At 37.5% G+C, this 27,850-nt stretch overlaps 1 protein-coding gene across 1 annotated transcript; it reads right to left on the bottom strand.

Annotated features, from left to right (window-relative positions):
- On the bottom strand, window positions 1–20,372 carry tet2 (tet methylcytosine dioxygenase 2). The gene is made up of 10 exons (XM_043234871.1): window positions 19,949–20,372; window positions 6,517–9,312; window positions 6,270–6,360; window positions 6,101–6,194; window positions 5,701–5,909; window positions 5,301–5,451; window positions 5,122–5,211; window positions 4,838–4,975; window positions 4,304–4,658; window positions 1–4,146 (listed from the first exon to the last, which is right to left on the bottom strand). The coding sequence occupies exons 2-10, from the start codon at window positions 9,266–9,268 to the stop codon at window positions 2,792–2,794; spliced, it is 5,235 nt and encodes a 1,744-aa protein (XP_043090806.1). The 5' UTR covers window positions 9,269–9,312; window positions 19,949–20,372; the 3' UTR covers window positions 1–2,791.
- Between the last annotated feature and the right edge of the window lie 7,478 nt (window positions 20,373–27,850).

Here is a 27,850-nt window from a genome sequence, read left to right as displayed (position 1 = left end):
TTCTTGAAATAAATATAGTTTTTATTAAAAAACCCACATTTCAGCAATATTAGGAATGATAACAAATCATAACAAACAGCTTTCAAATAAACTGCATTCAGTTCTTCAGTACATTACAATACTTACAGTATTCAAAGCCATTCTTAATTCATTGTTTTAAGCATTACAAATTTGAAAGGAAAAGGGGAAGCAATACAAAAAGGCAGAAAATAGCACATTTAAACCTTTAGTGTCTAATGGCAAAATACCAACAGGTGTACATAGACAGCTAGCTTAATGTAAAAGTTGTGCACCCCAGTTCATTAGTTGAAGTCAGAAAGTCATTCAAGTAAAGTTGACTCCACTCAGAAACTCTCCGAAGCATCTTCAAGTATGGCTATTCTTGTCACTCACAAAATTTTAACCACCACTTTTGCTTCATACACAACCTGCTACTCAAGCTGGGTTCTGTACACAGAAATTTAACATCTAATTTAAACTACAAAAATGGAAGCTTCTTTCATAACTAGTCAGTACATCAAAGTGATTTCTAAAAAACAAAAAAAAAAAAACATTGTAAACTTTGCTGTTGTATTCAAAAAAAGAAAAAGTGACCTGAATACCAACAAAACAAAGATTTTAGGGGCAAAATCTATAATTATATGTGTGGAGTGAAGGTACTTTTAACATGTTAAATTAAACTTTGTACATAACATGGACTTAGACTTCTGCAATGCAAACATGTGGTATATACAATGTGACATAATCTATTTAATTTACAAAAATCTACCTATTTTGAATTTACATTTTTATTATTTTTATAAAAAAAAAAACGAAGTGCTTTAACTTATGTCAGAGCGGAATGAGTTCTATGTAATTCAATACCAATTATTTGTCACTTTTGTAATTTGATTTCAGTGGACAGGGTTGTGTAAGAGGCATTAAAATGTTTAGTGGTTGTAAATACATTTAGCCTCAAAGTATACATATGCAGCTAATACTTGCCCAAAATAGTTTAACTGACTTGATCTTACCTTTCAGTAAACGGCAAATATTGCTTTATATATTTTTTGACACTTTCCCTTTAATTAAATCAGTGCATGTTAAAATATTTTCAAATTATTTCTTGAAGAGTTCATCAGCATTCTGCTTCAACAGTACACAAATTTAGATTATTTTAGTTTTATAACAAAGTTAGATATGCGTATAGTATATACAAGAAATTCCGATCAATTTAAAACGCAAAGGCTCAAACCTGATTTAGAGAAGACAACATGAACACAAGTGATTTTTATGCACAGAAATGAGCTGATATCCCTGATTTTGCAATTCCGTTGAAACTTGAAGTTCAAGTAATACTTTCTAATATAGGAATGCCCAGTTCTTCTCCTGGTGATCATCTGTCCTGCAAAGTTTAGCTCCAACTCTAAGCAAACACACCTGAAGCAACTCATTAAGGTCTTCAGGATTGCTTCACAATAGTTGGAGCTGAACTTTTCAGGACAGATGATCTCCAGGATCAGAATTGGGCATCCCCGTTCTAAATAGATCAAGTGTGAAGAAAGTAAGAAATGAACTTAGCATCAATGATGGCCTTAAGGTCTGTGTTATATTTGCTACAAAGTGTTTGGAAATAAAAGAACAGAAACACCTTGGTATTATAATTCTATTGCCAAACTGGTTCTGAGGTATATGATAAGTAGGTTTTTCTATCATTCATAAGCCTTCTCAACACCCTTAGAAATTCTCACATTATGTGTATAGCAGGTCAAGTAGCACCATTTGAAATAAGATCAGTTCAAACCCAAAGTAATAGTACTCGTCTTTACTAAGCTATTATCTAAGCATACATTCGAAAATAATAATAATAATAATTTACTGTACAAATCTCAACTTTTTTTTATACAGCTAAAGTTGCATTATGTTATAATCGCCACAGCAAGCCAAGCCAGCTGCCTTTGAAACAGTGACATTGATGCAAAGGTAACCCTGTTATGTGTTCCTTGATACATGTTTTAATGACCTAATATTGACCTAATATTCCTTGACTCCAAGTATCTGTATTCAGTGTTCTGAATTGTCACAGTTTTAGTGAATCAGAACATTACTCTTACAAAATTGACCCTCAGAGGCTCACAATACAGTAAGTATAAAGGATTTCTGAAATTGTGTAAGCACCAGAGAAATTCTTTAAAAGGCTGATAAATGATGTTTGACTATGCACCATGGAGTTCATCGTTATTGTTTTGCATCGTGAAACTAAAATGGCTGCAGTGTAATGAACTGTTTTTCAGATTGGAGGGCGTAAAATAATACCCTCACTATTATCAAAAAGTGCTTCTAAAACACTAAGCAAAATATTTTCTTAATTGCTTAAAAATATTATACAAGGTGTTTTGATGTGTGTTGTTACAGAAAGGCATTTAAAAACACATTTGCATTCAAAACACTCCCTAGCACCATAAAAAGTGATTAGCCACAAAAGTCACCAAACATGAGTATTTTTGTTTCCAGTAATATGTCCAGATCTGTTGGACTCCAAGCACCACGGATGAAGAACAGTGTGTTATCATAGAGTAATTAAATAATAAATAAATATTTCCAATTGATTAAAACAGTAAAGCTTGACTTCTTAAGAGCATGAAAAACCCACTGATGATCTGCCTTTCCATATAGTAGGATACTGAATCTATCTACTTTAATAACTTCACACAAACAGTGGCACAAAGGTCTGCAACACTATATTGTAGCACCATTTAATTTGTCTGATGCCACTCTTGTGTTTGTGAATGCTCTGGACCTATGGTTGTTTTCACAGGAATTGATTGTAAGGCCCAGTCACCTTGGTGAAGGCATAGGGAGCTGTGCTTACATATGTATTGGTAGTGCAGGATGATGACCGCTCATTAAGCATGAGAAGGAATTGCTTATATGGAGGTTCTGAAGGTTCTGAATGTTCTCTTTTCACCTTCTTTCCACTGCTCTTGGTGGATGTATTTTCAGTACCATGCTTCTCAGCATCCTCCTCTTTCTCTCTGGCCTTCTCTGCCATCTTTGCTTCCCACAGAGCCAGCCCATGTTTTGCCTCGTTCAAGTTCTTGTGCTGGTAAAACACTAAAGAGATACGGGTGGGATGATTGCGGTCAGGCTTCTTGAGTGGTGTAGTCGCATGGAGCTCCCTCTTGGCACACTCAATAATGATTGACCCATGACTAGGTGCCACTGCCACTCCTCCAATTTCAGGGTCAAGGAAGTTGTGCTCACTGTCAGACCACACATCCTCCTTTTCTTTTTGTTCTGAGGTCTGGGGAATGGGTTCCTGTTTGACTATTGGGTTAATAAGGGTATTTTCACATGGAAGCCTCAAACCTTGAGGTTGGACTGGGTTGAAGCAGTCAGTACCCAAAGGAGGAAACACCTGAGAGATACCATTTGCTCCATGCATGTTTATCTGTAAATCTTTTTTGTTTTGCATACTTAAGGTATTTAGATTTGGGGGAAACATCTGAGGATTCTGTGACATATGAGGCTTGGGGTAGGCTTCAAACTGGCCGCTTTTACCCATAGCTGCATAGTCCAAATGTAGATGGGTGGAGGGAGGTCTGGAGAAAGCATCTGGCGGCATATTAGGACCATAACCAGGTTTCATGTTGCAGGTGCCATAACCATTGGCTGGCAAGCTAGGCTCTCCATAGTGTGGTGGGTAGTTTACCCCATAATGTTGAGGTGCATTGTACTGCTGCTCAGAGTACAGTGGATTTCTTTGGGGGTGATACATGTCTGGATGCTTGAGATTGGAAGAGTAGTAAGGGTGGTAGTTGTCCATGGGGAGTACTCCATTACATTGGTAACCAGGGTAGAGAGGGTTTGGTGTAAGAGACCTGGGATATGGGGTGGGTGCATTAGACACATTAATGTAAGAGTTGGGTGCACGTAAAGGAGAGGGATAAGGACCGGCAGAAGATGAGGTTTGGGGATGTGGGTTTGCTGATTTAGAGCTGTTTAAGAAGTTTCCTGATGCATTAGAGAATCTAGGGAATGGCTGGACAGTGTAAGAGGGGTTAAGATTAGGTTGTGGTTGCTGCTGATGCTGCTGCTGAGGCTGATGGGCAGCATGAGGATGTGGGAGATGCCCAGAGTCCAGATTTGGTCTCACATTTCCTGGGCCTGGAAGAAATAAGCCAATTAGACATAAATGTAAACTTTCGATTTTAATATTGATAAACACTTGCAATCTGCTCCATTACTTGGTTACATAATTCAGTTTACATTCCCCAAATAAACTATATACTGAATAATGATTTTTGAAGCTTTGCTTCTGTACCTGTTATAGATGTGGTCTGGCTTAGGTTCTCATAAGCAGCCTGTTTCTGCTTTGCTTGCTGGGTGTTGTCCATTTTAGAGTTAGGTGTGTTGGGGTTGTTTGGTTTGTTAGCTGCAGCTCTCTTGGCATCCAGCTTCTTCTGCCGGCAAGACTTGGCAGGCTCTGGTAGCAAACGCACCTGTCTACGAAAGGCACTGAGCACCTGAATAGCACCAGTCTTGGTCTTCTCCAGCTGAGCCTCAGCACTGCCATACTCATCAGTGGATGAGGCCTTGTATAAAGGAAGCACATGTAGCTGCTCATCCTCAGGAATTTTTCCAATCTCACGATTGTCCTCTCGTGTTAGTGTGCAGACCTACAACAGGGGTAGAGAGAAATGTTTGGAATTTTTAATATTGTATACACTACTCAGTTTTTCATTTTCAAGGTATAGAGCAAAGTGTAAATGATTTGTATGGGTTGGAAAAGAAAACTATTGTTTTAGTTGATGCTTTTTATTGTTATGGCCCTCTATTAAAAACATTTAATTCTTACCACAGTACTGCCCCCCTGCATGTTGTGAAGGTCTCTGTGGGCATGAGCACAGAAGTCTAGACAGGCTGTAACCCCAGAAAATGGCCGTCCTTCTTTTAGTCCCAGACGGCAATCAGGAGCTCTGTGTTCATGCTCTACCTGTCAAATGTAGGTAGATATATAGAAATGAGTCACTTTTGCTATGACATTCAAATATTACAACATCACAGCAGCTTATTATTTCACTAAACTCAGCAATCCTACATAAGCTTGATAGTGGTATTAGACCTGAAGTAGAGATGTACCTGATTGCCGTATGCATCAGGTGCCATCTTTTTATATGTTGGGGCAATTAAGGTAGCAAGACCCTGGAGATTTTGTTCCAGTTTCTCTTCCTGTAAAAGAATACAAATACTCCTGTTAATTTTAGTTGCCCTAAATTCATATGTAATTAAAGTTGTGTGATGGTTTGTTAGCATCTCACCTCCTTAGGATCATCCCCAAGTAGTTTAAACTTTCGAGGGATTTTACTCCTAGCAAATTTGCAGCCATTATAGTACATGCTCCATGAGCAACCAAAGGAGAAGGAAGCTCCACAGGCATCAGGTTCAAAACCCTGACATGCACATGTTCTCCTAAAGACAATAACAGAAGCATTTCGTAAATATACATTAATATAAATTGTATAGGCTGTTATACTTTGTTAACGCTATTAAATATACTCAACAACATAACTATACATTACTATTATGTCAAGACATAAGTGGTTAGATATGTACGTATCAATAAAACGACCTAAGATCATCAATTTGGATTAATTGTGAATTGATAAATTGAGTTTTGGTTACTGAGTGTTCACTGTAGAAATAAACATTTCTCCTTACTCCTCATTTCGAGCACATCTGCGGTTGGTTAGGGCACCATGTTTTGTTAGAGTGTCACTGAGTTCTGAGTAGAGACTGTCAGCCAGGTTGATTGGTATGCCTTCCCAAATTAGGATGACCACTACTATGCAGGATGTCTTACATGAGTGACCAGCTCGCTCTCGTACCAAGACCAGAAGTTTCTCATCTACATTTGCCCTCCGTATTACCTACACAACATAATGCATATGTACACATATATTTAGAAATCAGACATCTGTTAAGTAATTATGTTTTCCATAGGGGGCGCTGTTAACAAGAAAACCAACAATCATGCTTTAAACATTTACCACACAAAGAGAGGCAATACTGTACATATGCACAGACAAAACTGCACAGGATGAGAATAAATTGTCTTTACCCATTTAGCAATGGGACAGCCCTGTCCACTCTTTCCTTCCTTTCCTGTATACACAACTTTTTCAATCCTAATCGCGCTTCCAGTGAGTCCAGACCTGTCAAAGAGAAAGGTAGTAATATAACATATGTTATATTAGTTCATAATATCATTAGAGTTTATTATATCATACCTTTCCTCCATAATTTTGCGGATGCCTGCAACAGTTGGTGCTGATCCCAAGTGAGTATAATATGGGCCCTCATCCCTTTCACTGATTTGATCTGTGGATTTAAGAATAAGAGAAAGACATTGTGTAGATTTAGTAGATGGTCACTAATAAGAGATATAATGTCATTAATAACAACAAAATATTACTAAGATGCAGCTATTATTATTACAACTATTAACATTAAGTCTTACAGAAGCTGTCCTCTTACCAACACAATGGCATGATGAAATATCATATTGTGTCTTCAAAGGTGTATCTATCAAGTTTTTTATTGGTGTATCAAGCATCTTCAAGGGTGACTCCAAAAAGGTTTGTAAACCAGGTTCAATCTTTTTAGGTGGGGTGAAGTTTTGTAGTTTGCACTGTTCCTTAAAATTCCCCTCAGCACTGGTTGAAAGAACAGTCACAGGTCCAGCCATCTCTACCTTCACCTTATTGGGTGACTTGTTGACCAAAGACTTTCTTTCAAACACCGGTGAGAGCTGATACTGTTTTAACTGCTGTTCCATGGTAGCTAGAATGCTTCTCTGCTGACTTTGTTCACACGACAAAGAAGGGTGCTCCTGCTTTACTACTACTGGTGTGACTTTGGTTTTGTCTTGAACTTGCTGTTGTACTTCTATGGGTGGAAATCGAGCTGAGGTTTCTAAACCTGAGCAGTTTTCACTTTTTATGGTCGGCATACTTGGCCTGATACTATTGGGGAATTGCCGCTCCTGCCTCTCCAGAAGGTGCATTCGCAAGGCTGCATGCCTCTGTAAATCTCCTTGAGCACCTTGGATTGGGAGAGACTCTCTCTGGATTTGACCAAAGGGTTCTTGGTATTCAGCTTTGGTAAATGTTTGAGCAGGTATCTGAAGATTATTAGGAACTTGTGACAGTTGTGATTGAGGAATCGGAGATTGAGGAAATTCCACATGATTATGTAGCCTGTGTTGGAGAGGTTGCTTGTAGTTTGGATGTTGTTTACTGGTGTTCTGAGAGTACTGCATGTTCTGCAGTTTTCTTTCTGTGAGAGTTTCAGCTTCCTTAGTCAAGAATTGTACATTTGACTTAGAAAAGTCTGGAAATGTAAAGTGTTCTCTTATAGTTGGACTAGACAGTGTTTGTGCTGGGGTTTCTGTACCTAGAGCTAACTTCTGGGATTCTGAAGGAAGGCATCCCTCTGTTTTAAGCCTTTTCAAGAGTGGTGCATCTTCCTGGCTGTTGGAAACATCTTGTGATTGTGGAGCTGCATGTTGAGCTGCTTGCATATTCTGTCTATCCTGAGGGAGCTGATGGGGAAATGTGCTGTTTTCTTGCTGATGAGGCTCAGCAGGTGGTGGCTGAGAAAGGAAGCTCTGGGATTGTATCTGGTCTTGGTCATTTTTGCACAGTTGCTGGGATGTATGTTTGTTAAATTGCATGTTGCTATGATTGCGCATACCAGAACTGTTCTGTTGACATTCAGGGACAGAATTGTGGGGGAAATGTGTAGGAGGTAGGGAGTTTTTGTAACTATCTTGTGCCTTATTTTCATATGAGGGACAACCAGGATTGTTGAAATTTTGAGACCTAAAGTTGTTTATACAACGACTTTGGCTCTGTGTGTCTGTATGCTTCTGCATGTGGGTCTGTGGAAGGAAAAAATCCCACATCTGGGGGTGGTCAGTAGATGGCTGTGGTGCTGAAGCAGAGTTTAAATCTATCCATTCCATCTGGGATGATTGATCTGTATTCTTGGACGTCATCTTTTCCTGTTCTGGTTTAGGCTTATTTTTCTGTTCACTGTCTTGATTGTGAGAAGCTGATGTACAGGCCTGGGAGGTGAACCTGCCGTCTAATATATGTGACTCAAGAATCTGTTGCTGTGGCAAGGTAAAGTCTCTATTTTCATGGAGGCTTTCATCGGTTGGTTGTTTCTGTAGCACCTTAATCTGTAGATTCTGCTGACCTGTCTGAGTGTTTTGTGATGGTACTCCGGTCATCACTGGAGACAGTATATAAGATTCACGACTGGACTTACTTAAACAATTAGAGTCATTCAGAAGGCCTTCTCTAGCTTCTTGAATCTGTGAGCAACCATTGATGCCTGTCTGTGATGGCACATTGGACTCTGAAGCTTCCTGACTCAGCAACTGTGTTCCCATATCTGGCAGGTCAGACAGAGGATAAGTAGGCTTCTTCTTGGCTGCAAAACTAGAGTATCCATTCACTGTGAATTCTGGATTGTAGTCATTGCTGCCTTGTGGCTCGGAGGCAGATGTTTGGGGTGAAATAGGAAAACCTGAGGTTAATGAAGGTGAAGGAGTCTCCTGCTCCGGCAGGTTGCTGGTGACCTGATCTACTTGAGATGAGTTGGTTTGAGGTGCGATGGACACATGCTCTGGGTAATACTGAGACAAAGTTTTCTCTAAGAGGTCACCAGTTGTACCCTTTACTGAGGGTGGGCTTGTTGTAGCACCATTGGGCATTGGAACTTGTTTGTTCCTTGACAGTAAGAATAAATCCCCATTGGGAAAGGTACAGTTTCTTTTACTATGCTTTATCTCAAAATCCCCTGGCTTGTTGTGCTTAGGGAATCCCTCTAAATGGTTCTCCATTCCTGCATCCCCATTATCCCAAAGCCTCAGATCCTCATTTCCATTCACTTCTGAATCAGTGCAGAGTTTTTTAGGCTGGTGAAAATCTAAAAATGTCTGTTCACTAAGAGCATGTTTCATTTGTCCATTCATCTCATACATGCTTTGATCCAATATCCCCTGCATATTAGCAGGCCCAGAACAATTCTCCTGTTGACTTTTCATTGGGTAAACTACTGTGTTGGACTTGAAATGGCTCCAATTAGTGTCCCCATTGAACTGCTGAGACGGATCTCCATTCTGGCGCTTAGTGAGAAGAGTGTCTGTCTGCTGAGTGGCACTGATTTGTGAAAGTATCAGACTTTTTTCCGTCTCATGGCTGGTCTTTTCTGTTTCCATCTGGTCTGCTCAGGGTCCATTCACAAGGCTGCCCTCTTTGCGTCCTACATGGAAGACATGGAAAATGACTGAATTACTAAATGGTTAGTGATCAGGACTGTAAAAATAAAATGTAAGATAATCAAAATCGAATTGGCCTAAAGATGTGCTTAGAAGGAAATTCCAAATGTTGTGTCCCTTCCCAAGTCAGACTCTGCTGTGAAATATTAGCCCCTATTTCAAAGCAGACATGATTACCAGAGAAACTCATAAAAAAAGTCATAATTTGCATTCTTTGCATTTTCCCATACAAAGTTAATAAACTAAGGGTTGTGTAGTATATATACCAAATGGCTTCTATTTTCTTTTGTAAAAAAAAAAAGAAATAAAAAAGCGCTGAATCAAACAGACATAAAAACTGCCCTAACTGTCGTGAAATGTTTTAACAAGACAGAATAATACAGAATATCTTGCTATTCCATTCTCTGTACCTATCCTTTTTTTTTAGTTATGTTATATTCATAATACTTCATTTATCAAAGTGGCATTATTAAGGTAAGCTTCACTATACATTCAATAAATAATTAAAATATATTGGTGAATAGAGCATGAGCATGGAAATAATAATAAATAGTTTGGAATATTCTATTATAAGTCTTATCAATACAAAATATGTTTATTACTGTATGGGTCCATACAGTATGTTGATGTACAGTGGAGAACAATTCATGAACATTTAATTGTGTTTCATAAATAATGTAATCTGCATCATATAAAATTTAAAGGAACTTTAGTTTTGGCTATACCATGCAAGTATTTGCATGGTATCTAATTATATTATAATATAATATAATATAATATAATTTGGTATCTAATAATAATATAATAATTATAATAATAATTTTTTTTCTGTAATTTGGCCTGTAATATATATGACTGTATTCACTCATATTTTAATAAATTCTTTTCTGGAAAGGGGAGATTGTGTTTGGTTTAGAGCCTGCATGTGTGCTACATGAAACTTGAATATGGATCCATTCCAGAGCCATTTCAGGGTTTTCCAACAGCTGAGAAAGCTAAACAGCTTGACCCAGTAGGATAAACCCACACTGAAAACAGCACAAAAAAGAGAGAAAAATCTCTCTGAGCAAGAATGACAAAGCACGAGATCTCAGCTGAAAGCTTTGTATGTATATATATCTTTAAGACAATGGGTTTCCATTAGCTGTGTCAAGATATGGAATTAAAATAGAAAGATTAATGCCTTTTCTATTTTAATATTTTTTAAACATGTTTTATAAGAACTTATGTTGACAATCCTTAGCGTCTTAGTGAGTTTTACAGTCTTGCATACTATAAAAATATTTCTTTATCTTAAATATCTTCTTTATCTTGTCACTTAACAACAGGGAGTGGCTTTGAATTCAGTTTGTTGTCCGTCCTGTTTTTTGAGTTTCCTTCCTTTCAGATTCTCATTCTCTCTGTGTGTATATTTACAATGATCTCTCAAAAACTCTCATCTATTGTGATGTCCCACTTTACTAAATAAATGTGTACAACTGATCAGTGCTTTGCGTGCTAAAGCAGTACACCAAAGCACTAAGCTACCACAGCAATGGTATTTATTGTTAAGTGATTTAACAGTTCCTTAGCCTCGGGGTTGCTGTCTAAATATACAGTAGGCCAGTGGGAAGTAACATTTTCAGTCTTTCATGGTACACACTCTAACAGTAGTACTAAAGACAAACAAGTGAATCATTAATATATTTAATTAACTTAAAAAATATGATTGAGGTTAAGAGTTTAATAAGTGTCAAATATATGCGGTCCACAATGTCATTGTTTTTTTTACATTAGTCCTCAATGCAAAATAATCAAATAAATTAAGGATTAGCTTCTTTTTCTTTTTCTTTTGGTCCTAGCCATTTCAAATATGCAAAATGTGTCATATTTCTGCCCTGTGAAAATCTTTGAAAAAGAACAACATTACTACTCTAGTACTGAAATAGATAACGTCATGTAGCATGTTGTTCATCTGAGCTTTAGTAAACATACTGCCAATGGGTGTTTGACTGCAGTTGTGCTTTTGAGTGAAACTTCATCCCTTGGCTCCTCCCACTGTAATTTGATCATACAGCTCATGTGCAAGTGTGCTTTAAATGTCACGCATGCATGGCTGTAAAAGTGTCCTTCTCGCACTTCTCCTTTAAGCATTAACCATACCTTATTTTCCCCTGACATACAGAGAGGAGTAACAAGATCAGCAAGAATGTCAGCTTTCACAGTCAACTTTTGTTGCCATTTGTTTACAAGTTTGACTTGGTCTTACCAACAATGATTTGAAAACGTATTTTCCAAGTTGCTATAAAGAGAAAAAGAAAAAGAAACCACACGCTACTTAACATAATCAGGACCAGTGTATCTTTCCTTTTCAAGTGTTATGCTGTCATTGGAATTTGTGTGTGTGTGTGTGTGTGTGTGTGTTTTAGGTAAGAAAACAAAAAAACTAAACAAAACTGAATCCATTCAACACATCAGCACTATGACTCAGGAGACATTTCTAACAAACTTTTCTTGCTTGAACTCCAAAGCCTGAGCTTTAATGGTGCCAACACCATCCGTGACATTTTGTCATTTTCAATAAGAAGCAAGAAGACATAAGCATAAGAATGGAAACAAAGAGAAAAGAACCCCTTTGAAATGAATGGGTATTTATAGAGAGTCAGCATGTGTACGGGGGAAGGTATGAGACATGCCTTGGAGTCTATTTGGAAGAGCACTATGAGTTTACTTTTGTGATATTTTGATTGCATGTATCACTTTCTTATTTTAGCCCTGAAACAACGGAATAAAAAATAAGACAAAATAATAGAAGTTGTTGTATGCTTTTAAAGTTACTTCATTTTTCCTTGTCTGCACGCTTTGTGCATCCCCAATGACATTTCAAATCCTCTTTGTGGGAGAGGATTTGAATAGAGGTAGATTACTTCAAAAGCTGAGCAGATATACACTTCTGTTTGTAATTTCACCCACAGCTATAGGTCCTCTCTGAAGAGTCAGGACTGCGTCGGACCTGCCATTGTCCTTTGTTTCTAATAGAAGGCAGATGTGGCTCTGCTGTTTGCAATCAAGTCTTTGTGATCTCGTTCACTCTAAACGGCCTTTGCACGACCTATATTGATACAACCAAAGATTATGTTGTGTTAACCGTTTAAAATATTAAGCCCAATAAGAAAGGAAACAGCTAAAAAGTTGCAAATAATCAAGCTGACATGACAGAATTATTTATATACAGATATGTTATAATGACTTACTATGGTACTATGTATTATCTATCTATCTATCTATCTATCTATCTATCTATCTATCTATCTATCTATCTATCTATCTATCTATCTATCTATCCATCTACTGCTTGGTTTGGTTATCTGTAATTATTCATTTACATCTACACTGCCTCTTTCCTTACCTGTGGTGGCGATTGAGAAGAGTGGATGATAATTAACTCAGCATAGGTTGTGTAACTAACATGAGGGCCTTTCTCACCACAGGAACCATTTCATAGTACCTGACCTAATTGTGGAACTACTCCACAATTTTGGCGTGTTCGCACTCAGGAAAAAGTAACCTTAGTCATTTTAGTTACAGGAATTCAGTTTGGAGGAACTAAATTAGCTCCTACTTCAGAGTAGGGTCTAAAAAAGTAGTAGGAACAATCAGTGACATAAGTGTAGGCTGATTTAAGCCCTCACCTGCCTTGATGTAAAGCACTGTGTAAACATATACAGCGCATCAATTTATTTCTTTTATGAGCGTTTTCTGCTTCAATCAAACTCAACATGTAGCACTGGCAGCTGACGTTGAAGATTCTTTTAGTCATCCTTTCTGTTCTTTCGATCGATTTATGTAAACGTCAACATTCCATGTCCATTAATATGAAACCCATGAGGCACAACAAAAACACAGCTCCAATGACAGTGTCCGGCATTCTCCTGTCGTTAACGTTCTTCTATTTTTTTGACTTTGTTTCCCTTGTTGAAAGCCACTCACAAATGAGTTTGCTGACGACTGGTTTACGTCACTTCTTAGTGCAGATGCAACCCGTTAGTTAGTTAGTGCAAAATCATCCCGGTACTTTAGTACTGTACTGTTCTGGAGCTAAAGCGGTGTGAAAGGCACTGCTGTAACATAGCAGACTGAACCTGTTGACCCTTTGCTTCAGAGTCAAACACCATCAGTAAGCATAGTAAATACAGCCATAGATTACTACAGTGTAATTAATGTGTAATTACTCACATCGTCATACAACATCCTACCTTCTAACTTTCAAAATATGCTTCCAATATACATTCCTCTCACATTCTTTCTGTCTCTATCTACTACTACCCCCTCCCTGTTTCTTTTTGTCTGCACCAGTCAATATATCTGACTAATTTGATGAACTCTGCTCAGGGCAAAGCAAATTTCTTTCAGAGAGCGTGGTAGCCATGGTGATCATTATATTGGTGCTGCATGGCCATCTGCTCTAAACATTAACTGAGCATGAATGACTGACACAGATAAAGAGGGACAGAGATAGAGAAAATGCAAAAGAGTGAACATGTGCTGACCACATTGATTCTGGCGGGATCAGCTCTCTTTGTATGTGACAGAGTTTTATTTACTACCATGACATAAAAGCTGAGAAGCAATCTTTTCACTTTGACTGTAGCTCTTGTATCTGGACAGGGGGTTTCAATGGAAGAAAATAAGCTCAGAATTACAAAACAAAGATTGAACAAAGTCAGGCTCAACAATAAATAAAAAAAAAGCTTGATGTTATCGATAAGAGTTTGCTACGTGTCTGCACTGATTAAAGATTCGGTTAATAAAATGTCCCTCTGTAAGTCCTTAAACAGTTTCCCCTGCCATTATTGCCTGAGCCGCAATGACATTCATTTTTAAAAAGTTTAGAGTAAAATTAAAATATAGTATCTGTATATATATATTAGTGTAACCTGTGGATGGGAGAATTGGAGCTAGATGCAGTTGTCAATGCAATACCAGTAGGAATGCCAAGAGCATTTGACCAGTTGTGCTGAATGCAGGGGTCAATGACATCAGACTTCATCAGTCGGCAACTGTGAAGAAAGACTTCTACAGCCTCTGCAACAAGGTTACTGCAACCATATATAAAGCTCATTGTTTCATTTTTTATGGTGTGAAGAATAAAATGATCACTAACTGAGATGGATTCACTTTGAGATAAGTGCACTTTGCTAACTACATCATCTTATTCGGTTTATATTAAGTATAATTAATTCAACAATACCCTTAAATGATCTTCATCATTAAAAAAAACTGCCAGTTCACAGCACTGACACGTAACTCTGATTCAGTGATGGAGAAAAAAAAACATTCTAACTAATATACAGAAGCGTATATGTGCAGAAAATATATAGGCACACAGTGCTGTAGATCTAAAATGCTGAGTATCGATGGGATAGATTTACCCTGCCATATAAGCAAAAATGCAACTTAAACTCATAAAAGTGATCACTTGGAAATACACAACCTTGTAATTGTAATGCTCCACTGGTGTCTAATAGAACACTCTGCTCTGACTCTGCCTGAATGGCAACATTCTGCATGCTAATTGGATGTCCACCAACATCTACCTTATTAATAGCCACTGCAGTGAAAGGATGACTGTGATTCTCAGTGATTATTTGCTGAGAGCCTGCTAAATCATGCTGACTGTGCAGCTTTCGAGGCTGGAATATAATATAATATTTCCTAATATTTCAGAATATGTTGTCTGTTGTGTGACTCTTAAACTTAGCAATAGTGAAGGTGGCAAAAAAAGAAAGCAAATAGGAAATCTATGTTTTTTTTACTACATCAAGCGTTACAGTTCTTTAATGCAACAAGCAGCAAAGACAGATATGGGATCGCTAGGCAAACTGTTTAGTTTGTGGTAGATCTGCAGATGTAGGTGGCTTTCTTCAGTAGAACGCAAACAAAGATTTTTGACTCAAACCGCTGCAGTCTGTCAGTCATATAATGGAAGTCAATGGGACTCATGGCTTTGAGAGTAAACAAAAACATACACAGTGAACAGTGAATGTGATTTGTGGCATAAAACGATTGGTCTATACAAAACACTGAATATTAGTATCTATATGGAGATAAGTGAGATTGTAGATAGAGTGTCAATGGTCCATTTGATCTGCCGTAAAGCAATATAAATGCTGTTTGTTTTTTTGCACAGACAGATCATTTTGTGTCTTTACACATTAGTGTATTGCCATGAGCCGCATATAATTTGTCTTTTTTCAGTGTTCGTTTTTTTACTCTCAAAGCCAGGAGTCCCCTTGACTTCCATTATATGAGTGAAAAAGAAACAAATCCCTTTTAAAATGTGCTACTCTAAACCATTAAAATATTTATACGATAACCTTAAGTAGTCAGTAGTATTTGGTCATGTTAAATAATGTATGTTACCACGTAAAGCAGATTTTTAGGTTACCTAGGCTTTAGCTTTATGTTATAATGGATAACACACAGATCTGTATTTTCTTTACTCTAGAGAAAAAAGGAGTCATGTTGAATTTCTCATTTCAAAGTAGCATTCCAGTGTCTCTGGAACAGCATTCCTCTTAGATATATCACTTAGTTATGAAACATTCCTTCTGTTTATGATGCAAAAAGGTTTTATATTTATACATTTTTATATTTATAACAACTTTTTTAACTTTATCTTCTTTACACTGATTACCTGTTCAGCTTCAATTCCAAAACATTTATATATTGCTCATTTACATTGTTAAGAGAGCAAGTTTTTAGTTCAATGTCTGTAAACTGTTGTCACCTCTTTATCTATCAAGTCCAAAGCTCTGATACACTGATACCAAAAATAACAAAAACCACAAGCCTCGAACAGGGCTTCAGCTGTATCTACATAATATAATGATAATACTGTTCAATGCACGAAACTTTAAAAGAATCTTCTGAACCAAGGTGAGAATGTCAAAATACCAGCTTTTTGGTAGTTCAGGTTAAAAGTGATGCTATGAGACTTGAAAATATTGAAGATATTACTAATAAATCCTGTTGTTGTCATAGCTGCTTGCTTGCAATGCACAGCCATGGTCTCTGACACAAAAAACACCTGAAAAGTGTTGGACCACTTTGAGCAACCTAGGCTCATTGGAAATACCTGGCTCTTTTGGATTCTGAACCGCTGCCAAACGTACCTCAAGCAGCATAATAAAAAACGTGCAATGGTCACCTATTAAACGCGTTTTAGCGCCACTCTCTGGGCATTTTACTTTGAAACCACCACGGAGCGTGCTATATGGAACATAATTAAGCGTTTGCAGAAGAGGCCCATATTTCAAACGAGCATGGGCTGACTTTGAGACACCCTCTGTCTGACCCAAATTTCAGATCCACCCCTGTTCGTCTTTAACCTCTTGAAATGGCATCCAAGGCTTATGGGTAGTTTACAGTCTTGAATGACATTGAGGTCCAGCTGTCTCTGTGGTAAATCTGCTGTCAACAAGGTGACTTTTGGCTTGGCAACCAGTAAATACACATGCGAATCTTATACCTCTTTTTGTCCTTTTCAGTTTATTTACAATATGTTAATGAAGTCATTTATAAGAAGGAATCTTTTCGGGTTTCTTGACTCTGTGGCTGAGGCTTGTGTGCAGCCTGGTTGTGATTAGTGTGTCTGCTGGTATGCTTGAATGTGTGCACCCCCACGTACACACACAAAAGGTTTCACAAGACACATGCAACAGACTAACTTCTGAGCAGTTCTTACATAGGCAAAACCCCCTATAACCCCAACCAGACATCACCATTTTTTCGAAATTAGCATGTGGCATATGATTCTTACGTCTTGAAATCTTTGATTCTGAGGGGAAACCCATCAAACATTTCTTTTATGAATCACCATTCTTTGCTTCTGCTGTAACCAGACAGATTTTCTCAGAATCCACACAGCTGGAGCCGAAAAAAGAAAACCTACCGAAAACCACATTTATAAACGCACTATCACTTTGTTCGCCTTAATTGACATTAGCTTTCCTCGGAAGTAAGGTACCAGTCAGTACTTTTTTAGTAATTCACTAGAGTTTTACAAATATATTAGGTTCTTTAACCACAAGACATTTGTAGTTTTCAGGGAACTGAAGGTAGCAGAAACAACGCAAGCCACGTGCCACGCGTTTAACTTAGCTAAAGTCTTTTGAATACAAACGTTCTGGAAAGGGTCTAAATTGGCGTAGTCAATGGCCGTGCTTTCCAGTGACCTTCTTGGCTGGTGTAAGTACACTTCTCCATCTAACCCTGTGACTCGGTTGTGAGGTAGTGTTTGTAAACAGAGCGACCATGTGCGCTTACGCACGTGGAGTGTGCTCTTCAATTCACGCCTGAGATTGAAAAACCTCGACAACAATACATATTCTAACAGCCCAAAAGTCTCGACAAAATTGCAGACGTCCAGTGACCAACCTGTATGACAGATTGAGACAAACCTGTATATGGTGTCATATAAAGGACAGCACTCAGAGCTATTGTAACAGTTTACATCAGATTTTTCATAAAAAGTATTACTTAAAACAATATTAATCAAGTCCGGTACAAGCTATAAGCTTTTACCTAATACTAGAAATTACTATGCATGCTGAAAAATGTTTTTGGCCAATGGTTATGATAATTGATATACAGTATATATGCCATTATTAATAAGCTCTATAAAAAAATATATATATATATTGTCAACAAATAATCGTAAAACCCCCATGTTTTCATTGCAAATAGAGGCAAAAGTTTTTCTTTATAGAAACTGTCCATTGAACAGAAGTAAATTATTGTGTTGCACCAAACACTCTTATCAGAGAAAAAGGTCTGCCTGTGCTTCCAGTCCAGATAAGCTCCGGCTAATGTTGTATATTTTCAGTTACCATAGACATGCAACCGTTAGAATTATATTAAAGAATATAGAATATGTTTAGTGACAGATGCATTGCTGGATCACCACTACTATCATCAGAGGATTATCTGTTCTAAACTTAAACTTGGAGTGGAAGCTTATACAGTATCCAGATTCCTTTACTGTGGTTACATTAGCATTTGCACCACCTCTCTATCACGTTTATTGACAGCACTCCATAAAGGATCCCCTTGCAGGCATGGGCTGACTTCCACACTTCACATCTAAACAGAATGCTGGAATACACAAGCTAAATACACAAAATAAGAGGACAGGGCTTTTATCTGTATTATTCCAGCAGCCAATTATTATGCAAATCTTAATAGGGCTGTTAAAATCAGTTAAGAAAAGGTAACATTTGCAATTCATTAGTGCAGATAAAAGAGTTGCTGCTGTTGCCTTTTGTAACAGTTTTCTTGAGCTAATTCACTTGATTATTACACGTCAAAAGCAACTATGAATTCAAAAATAAATCTGAAATGTTCAGACCTGGATATTGTGGATATTTCTCAAGTTATTTAAGCATTTGACATTTTCTTTGCCCAGTCTTAATTTCAACAGCCTATAGTTTAATGTCAGGCGTATGCAAATACTCCAGCACACGACTATGAGCTGTGAATAATATGTTAATGGCATAAAAATAAAATTCAATACGGACACTAAATTGTTCCCTATTTAGTTGAATGTTATACAAAGGACTTATATAGAGAACTGGTGTTCTCTAATTGAAACATTTTGTCTTCTAATGAAAACCTGTGAGCATAAAATGTAGACATAAACACAATTAAGATGTGTACAAATAAACAATGGAAATCCTATTAATGTCAGACTAGGCAAAAATTCCACTCTGTGTTGGCCCTCAGCTAATGGTGCTATGGGGTTGGGTTTCAGTTCTTTTAAAGCTTCTGACCTTGTGGGCTTCCACCACTATGCTCTTCTGTTTTTTTTTTTTTTTTTTTTTTTTTTTTTTTTAATCCTCAGCACTCTGCTATCCTTTGTGTCTGCTTGTCATTCACTGATGAATGCAAGGAGCTTGATTATTCCTAGCCAAACACCTACATTCATTCAAAGCACATATAAAATAAAGGAGAAACGTGCCAAAAAGAACTGTCATATTTAAAGAAAATAATTACCTTGTCACATTTACATGAAAATGAATGCATATATATATGTTTTAAAATATTTAAATAAATATTACCAATTTTATTATTTATTTCTTATTTTTCTAGACCCTAAAGTGCCTCTTTTGTGAACACGCAGATGTCTATCTAGGTCGGCGGACACTGAAGAGATAAGATAATTTTGTTAGCAGTGTGACTGTTTAGTCTTTCTCTCCGCACGGGAGATGCATTGAGAAATAGAGCCTGAAGAAGAATTGGCCAACAGCCTCACAAAGATTACCATTTTTAAAAGCAGACGCATTCCTAAACTGTCCACTGCACAACATCTTAGATAAAAATGACTGATGAAGACAAATGAGATTTAAATGCTTGAAATACGTTCTGTCTGCACAAGCCAACAAAAAAGGGAGAGAGAGAGGGGAGGGAGAATGAGAGACAGAAAACGTCAGCCATGTTGGTGAAGCTTTATCTAATATCCTTTCATTCTTATGTCAGCTCACGGTTTTTAAAAAGATAGTACGCTGCTAAAAAGAACTCGAAGCCATTAAAGAGACCCTGGAGGTCCGAGGTAAAAGGCCAAGAAGAGGAAAACTCTCTCACCTTGTTTCAAGTCCTTCCACTTTGTAGAATTCCAACAAACCGTCTAGGTCTCCTCTTAAACAAATCCTAAAGGGCAGCCATCTTGCTTCCTTCTGTTCCGTCTATGAAACAGACTACCTCCGCATTAATATTCATGGGCTAGTCTGACGTCTGCTTTCATCATCAGGGGCAGAAGACTTGCATTGCTGCTGGCTCTCGAAGCGCGTCCAAACACAGCCCGTAAACACTGCTCGCTCTTATATGTGTTCGTATAAGCAGTGTGCAGAGTGAGACAGTCCGGTGTGCAAGTGTGTGCAGATCAGAGGAACCAAGCCTGCTTCGCCGGCAAGCTGAAGTAATTGCAAAATCGCTTTCCTGCTGGGTCCTCTCCACACAAAGGGACTGAGTTTCTTTTCTTCCCCCCTCCTTTTTTTGCTCTCTTTTTTTTTTTTTTTTTCAGCCGCACACAATAGTGCACACTTTACTGGCTGCCCTGAAGCACTGGACTGGATTGCATACTTCATGGCTTCACCAGCCGCCCACTGCAACAGACAGAGGGAGGGAAAACCCCTGCGCTCGGTGACACAGAGCATACTGCGTGCAAACAGGAAAAGAGAGACAATTATTACAAGAAATTAAACCAACGTTACTTACTCACGCTGTTTAGTCTCACGAGCTCTAAAAGCTCTCGGTTCCTCACAGATTAGATGGTGAAGTACTTGTTTACGCTTGCTTGGTCTTATTTTGGCACACAGTGGTTTAGGGGCCGTACACTCAGACCTTAAAAAAAGCTCTGGAGCTCGAACAAATTCTTGTCTCACGAACAGGATGCTATTTATACTGTTAAATTCACTACTGTGAGGCATTTCGCTGAGAAAGAAATTCGATGTTTGACCTAATATCTGAACGCAGTTAAAGATTTTCTGTACAGAAGGTTCAAAGCTTCTCATTTAACACCACGGCCCTTGTGTGCAGTCATGTACATGTGAAAGCTAGCACTAACCCCTCTCCTCCTCCACCCTCCGTTTAGAGCTTTTAAACATCCCTTTTTTTTGTCTTGTCTGGATTTTAACAGGTGGTTCTTGTCTGAAAAAAATCTGCCTTTGGCTCCACTCCAGTTTTGAAAGAGAGACCCCGCCTCTTTCCTGTGGGCCACAGCCTAGCTGGAGTGACGTTTGTTGACTCAATAGTTTCAGGCAGGGAGCAGAAAAGGAGATTTGTTGTTACACCGCGTGGAGGAAGGGCAGTGGGGGAAGGCAGGAAGGCTTGCATGAGCGGTAATCATCAGAACTGGCTATTCCACATAGATCAGGTCAGCAATGGTGTAACAAGAGAACGAGCTATATAAATACATCCTCGCAATACATCTGTGGTGAAAGGAATTTGGTTTTTATCAAAGAGTTTTGTGGTCAGTGTAAAGTCTTAATTATCACATTATTACTGGATAATGCATTGTAATAACTTTGTAATAACTACTGCGTAACACGCATATGTGCAAGTATTTTAATAAACAAAATGATTTCTTAGGGATTTGTAAGACCCCTACGCTTAACCCTCACAAATTTTATGGTGACTTGTAGTGACTACTAGCAGTCGCCACAAAAGCCGTACAAACGGTCAAGACTGTGTGTTAGTTACCTTTAGCAATAAATTAAAAACAAAACAAACAATTACAAAAACGTTAAACTCAACAAAACATAATTTGGGCATCTAAAATGTATGCTCAGTTTCTCTCATTTTAAGGTTGTCAGATATTTGTCTTGTATTATTTTGTTTAATACATGAAAATAACCAATGTTAACGACATTGTCCCTCCAAATGACAAAATAATCTATGCCTTGTTCACGAACCAAAAAAAAAAACCACTGAATAAGTTTTTAATATTGTGCAATTTTGTTTATGTGCAGAGCATTCCTGGATTCTATTCTTTAATTAGTAGAAATGCAGATAAATAGTATGCCATATAAAAAGGAAAACCTATGGCAAAAATGGACTTTGACGTGTATATAACGTGCACGTGTTTAGTGTGCACATAATACACAATATTCATACGTATATGATAATAAAAATATATCTTTTTGAGTATATATGATATGCATCTACCCCACAGCCCTAATCCTACACATTGTGTGGAATATACACACCAGAGTCTATCAATATATATCAATACCACAACTTTTCATTTTTATTTGCCATATTTATACTTTAGTCGCACACTAACTAATGTCATAATGACCCACACCCTATACAAAACTACGCAAGTGTTCACACTGCCACTCTTACACCACGATAACATTTCCCAACATTCTGTCTCTGGCCTGTGTTCAAACAGAAAGCCAGAAAGCATTTTCCAGTTTGCTGGTATGAATGTTCTGTCTCTATGTAGTTTAAAATAACACAGCTACCATACTGAGCAAACTAAACTAAGCATCCCTCTTGGTACCCAGTGGAGGAATGTTACGGCTTGTGAAAAAGCGTCAGAAACGACAAATCATCCTTTCACATCACTCCTCACCTCTTGGGGGGAAACCTCTCACCTTGTGTGTGAAAAAGGGGCTGACCCCAAACCGCTGGGGACAATGACGGAATGGACACACTTTTAACACCAGTGACCTCACACGTCTGCTTGATTACAGGCATTAAAGAGGCCAACAATTGTGATGCTTCAACTCCAATTAAAAACTTGAGACATGCCAGCCACGTGACACTTCACATAGGCTTAAATAACAACACGCATTATAAATTTTAGGATCGTGGCCATTGACTTAAATTGTAGTCTGCAGTAAATCAACTCCTGTGCAAGTACAAGCCTGACAATAGGTACCGCCGCTGACAAGAAGTCAATTCTGCTCTTATCTTGAGAGCGCTCGTTAGTGTAAGACCTTATTTCCTAATTACTACAAACCCAGCAGGAGGGCGAGAGACCCAAAGCGTTGAGTCCAGAAGAGAGCACAGCAAGCAAAAGCACATTACACACGAGGAAATCTGAAACGGTAGTGAAAATGGCCATCTCCTTAGTGTTCCTCTAGTTCTTGGACCTGCATTTCCATTTGTACGTTGCTCTATTGTAATTAACCGTTTTCAATGATTCCAGACTGAGCGGTTGCTTCATGTGAAAAGGGCCGAAGCTCTTTTCACGCATTCTGAATACAGGTGCCTGGTTCTCTCTCACTCTGTAGGGATGCAGGATTTTACGAGGCTCTATTCACAAAGGCTTATTCTCTTAGCACAGACACAGGCCGTGGAGGGCCTTGAGGGGATGAGACCATATTGTGGTCACTGCTGGCCCTGTCTCTTCTCGTGAGGTTCCCGTGAGCTTCTCCTGCTTTCCAAACCAAATGATTGTTCGATTCACATATTAGCATAAACAGAGATAGTGGGGATTAGGTATTAGCTGGGTGATGTTTTAGTATAAGCAACACATATTCAATATTGACTCCGGCTTTTAAAATAAGTTTGTGTCTTATTAATAGTTTGTAAGGTAGTTGTTAACTTTCGGTATCGGGTAGGGATAGAGATGTATAATAAGGTCATGTAAAAAAAGGCATTAATATGTGCTTAATTACTACTAATAAATGGCTAACGTTCTATAAATATGCATACAAACAACTAGTTAAGATACCTTAAAAAAAAGGAAAGAGTTACCAGTAGTTAATTTTGGATTAATGCTGATGTATCTTTACTAAAGCTACAGATAAATCAATAATGTATTAGAAAATGAAGAAATTAACATGACGAAGATGAATAAATGCTTTTGAAGTATGTTTTCATTGTCACCCAGTGTTTTGTGAATCATCACAATTTGCACAGTATTGTATTCATTTGCAATGTCACATAATCTTACGTGTAAAAATATGAATCAGTTATTTATTAGTTTTTTTGCTCAGATTATCTTTTATATCTTTTATAATTATATGAATTTTACTCTATACTAAATTATGTTATATTACATAGAGTTTTTTTCTCTAATTTTATTTTTAATGTAGTGCATGTCAGTATATAAAGAATTTATGACGAGATATTTTATTGTATTTATTTATACATTTTAAGCTTAATTCACTAAAATACAAACATTTGCTTCACTACAAAACGTGCTTGTAATCCTCTTAAGTTGAAATGTTTCTATTGGTTTCACCACCATGTAGCAACTATCCAATTTTCTTAGGAAAAGCTATTCATTAGTATTTTGTTACCTTTATTTAGATTTTGCGTATCTGAAGAATTGATCTGTTTTTAGGTCATCTGTCATGAAAGGCAGTTCACCATCATTCTGTAAATATATAGCCAGATGAACATCTGTTTCACATCCACATTTTGGTTTAGCTCAAGTTGTAGTATTTTAAAGTAGATGGAGGACGTGTGCCCCATCTGTTGGCTAACTACAACCACTGCAATCTGCACCGATCAGAGGTATCCAAGCTGTCATAAGCATTCATACACAGATTTAAAATTGTTACATTTGTCAACATATTCATACGATTAAAAATATATTTGAATATTTGCCAAAATAATAGTTACACAGAAAATACAAAATAATAAAAACTTTCTAGCATGTTCTCACTATTCTTTTCAAAGGCTGTTTGTTTTGAAAAAATATACAGATAAAATTGTACTTATTGTATTTTGTAAGCACCGTACACTTAAGCAGCGCAGAACAGCCGGACTCAAGGATGTCATATGTGATTTGGCCATTGACAAACAAGACCATCTTTCTCAGATTTCAGATATATGGTGGTCAACTTATGCTATCATGATTCTGGTTACATAGTAAAATCATAATTTAGACATAATAGGCTATATTTATTTTGTAACTCTCATCAGAACACTTTGAATAGGCAGATTGTAGGCTCTGAAGTAAAGGCCCGCTTCTATGATTGGCTAACATTAAATAAATCCTCGGTAAAATAAGTGAATTAGTGAATGAAGGAATGTCTGGAACTTATAAAGTAATGCAATGTTGGGATCATAAATGATGGTCATGTTCATCACTACACAAGCGGGGCTAAACAGGCTGTGATGTAGAAGCAGGTGTTGATCTGCGGAGGTGGTGTTTAGCCACACTATTACTTCAAAGCAACCTGGTCTCATAACAATAAGTAGTTTTACGCACTTTTGTGCAATACCATTTTTACGTGCCTTACTGCATGTTTACCGCAGTTTCAAAGAGAAATGTCTACTGAGTGGCCCTAAAACACAGGTTCAATACGTCTACCCTGGCACCTGATACATTACATAAGCTGTTGTTTTTTCAGACTAACAAGACCATTTTGAGTTCTGAAACTTACAGGATGTTTTTTAATACATTGACCTCTTATATATCGAGAGATCAAGGACATTTTGGTTTCTCAGTTCATGACAAAAAAGGACATCAGTTGAACAAATTCATAAGCAATTACTCCTCAATGGTTGGTTGTAGCAGGTAGGTTGAGGCTACTATATATGAGGTGATCATCTCGTGTTCGCACATAAACTCCATGGAGATGGTGGCATGTTTCTTGGTTTAACTTTGCCATGTGATTTTGAGAATGGACATGTCAGTAGTCACATATTTAAACTGCCAAATGGTGTTTATAGAGAAATATTGTACTTTGGGCACAATCAAGTTTTTTGTGGTTAACGACAGTACACACCCCAGATCGGTTGAATATGGGTTTTTGACGTTCTCTCAACACATGGGTGACCTGGAGAATGATGGTTACATCTTCAGAGTGTTTTAGAAGAGGTTTGTCAGGGCAGATTTTCAGCTGTTTGCTTACAGTGAAATAGCCAGATGCTACCTCTTTGCTTTACTCCTTGTTCTTTATCTCCTTTGTGTATAAACACTCTAGACACCAATTGAAGACACATTGAGTTTCCCTGCACACAGGTGTTTCGGCTGGTAAGAACAGGTCTTTGTCCAGTCCTGTGCTTACCGACCAATAGACCTGGAAGAGCTTGGAAGAGCTTTGCAAGAAGTGGACTGAAGCTGGAGTCAGTGCATCAAGAGTGCTTCTGAAACAGAAACAATGCATTGAAAGCATTGAGAAATATCTGGAGCGGTCCAAAGTCCCACAGTGCCAAAACCACTTTTAAGTGCTTTGCTGACCATGATATTATTGTGCTTGGTTTGCCAGCCAACATGCTTGACCTGAACCCCATATGGAATCTATGGGATATTTTCAAGAGCAAGAAGAGACAGACAATTCAACAATACAGACAAGACAATACAGACAAGCTGAAGGATCAATAGTGCCTCAGCAAAACTGTAGGCTGATCACTTTCATGCCACTCCTCACTGATGCTGGAGCCCAGAACATGTATTGAGTAAATAAACATACTTGAAAAAATCAGAACTTTTCTCTTTTGCAAATCATTTAATATATATAATTATTTTATAATTTATATAATTATATAATTTTTTTTTTTTTTTAAATGCACCTGGCTCTACCTATAAACCTATACACTATACACCCAGAAAATAATAATTATTATTTTTTTGTTATATTGTTTATAATGAATAGACAGGTATACTAAAAAGTGGATGTCTAACTTAAAAAAAAAATGCAATTGTAAATTTGAACAAAATCATTCTGATGATCAGTTTAACCATTACAGCACCATTTCTAAAATAAATAAATAATAATAAAAAAAATGTTTTCTTTAAAAATAAAAAAAAATAACATTAGAATTCCACAGGAAAAATTTGGGATTGCCAACCATGGTTAGGACTGTCACTGATCACCCTTTATTATTGTGGATAATGTAGCATAAATAAAGCTGAAAGACACACTACATTAAATGTATTGTGGAGCCATCATTTAGTGCAGTTCATGGCAGGAACATGAACAGAAGTGCATGACTTATGTTTAGAGATTCTGGGCTGTATATGAACAGTATGTGCAGACCCAGCTGGTTACAAAATGTACAGACACAGGGACGCAGTAAAAATAAAAGCATACTCTTAGCTTCAGAAGCAAACCTAGTTGAATTAGTTTGGTTACTTATAAATATTCTGAAATGAGCCTGAACTCTGTAGTTATTAGAGGTATTTCTTTACTAAACTGATAAATCGATAAATTATTGTAACTCAAAAATATATGTATGTATTGTTATATCCTGCAGAGGGCAGTATTGCACCGAGTTATAGGAAGCAGATTCCGGCCAGAAGTGAACTGCCTACTCAATATGAATGGAACAACTCTTTTAGTGTGAACTCTTAATACAGCATTTGCTATTGCAAATAAATATACATTTATATTTACTTATTTGAAATGGCTTCCTTTTTTATAAATTATATTTGTGTGTCTTATTCCAGCAATTCTGCTGAAGGCCACACAAATGCTTTTTAAATTTACCCAATTGTGAAGAAACAGGAAAGGTTTGCAAATAAAAATAATTTGAAATTCAACTCAAAATGCTTTTGTTTATTATCCAAAAAAATACTTGCCCTTGTGGAGATCAGGTGGGGTGAAAATAAAGCGGGATAAAACTTCTACTGGGTATATAAGACTGGAAAATGTTTTATTTTGGCTGTGCAATGTAATAAAAAGATTAATTTGTGACAAAAATAAAACTTTTTCTCAAAGCAGCAAAGTAATAATGATAATTTCATCCAAATATGTTTCAATGACACAGGGCATGACAATCGGGTGAAGGATCCAAATGCAGGCTTTATTTTAGCCAAATGTCTTTAGTTAGACATGAATGGCTTCTATGGCTGAGACGGCTATGACAAGGGATTCACAGACAGTCTCCATGAGTTCATAAATGGACACCCATGCCTTGACAGGACCTGAAGCGAACCCTGTCACCACCTATGGAAGCTCTGCAGAAGGTGCTGGCACCAATGGGCTACCTTAGGGAACAAAAGACCTCTCTAGTCTACGCACGAGAACAGAAGCCCTCTCTGGGCTAAACTCAGGAACATCTCTTGGCTCTCTGGAG

Source organism: Puntigrus tetrazona, chromosome 1 (genome assembly GCF_018831695.1).
Source record: "Puntigrus tetrazona isolate hp1 chromosome 1, ASM1883169v1, whole genome shotgun sequence".
NCBI classification, from domain to species: Eukaryota; Metazoa; Chordata; class Actinopteri; order Cypriniformes; family Cyprinidae; genus Puntigrus; species Puntigrus tetrazona.
Note: the sequence above shows the minus strand (reverse complement) of the source record. Positions and strands in the feature narration are given on the sequence as shown.

Bases quoted from the DNA above. Each gene is read 5' to 3' on its own strand.
- tet2 (XM_043234871.1), bottom strand. From the start codon at position 9,268: ATGGAAACAGAAAAGACCAGCCATGAGACGGAAAAAAGTCTGATACTT. The intron at 6,195-6,269 runs GTATGATATAAT...TCTCTTTGACAG, and splicing joins CGCAAAATTATGGAGGAAAG to GTCTGGACTCACTGGAAGCG. The intron at 5,212-5,300 runs GTGAGATGCTAA...ATTCTTTTACAG, and splicing joins TTGGGGATGATCCTAAGGAG to GAAGAGAAACTGGAACAAAA.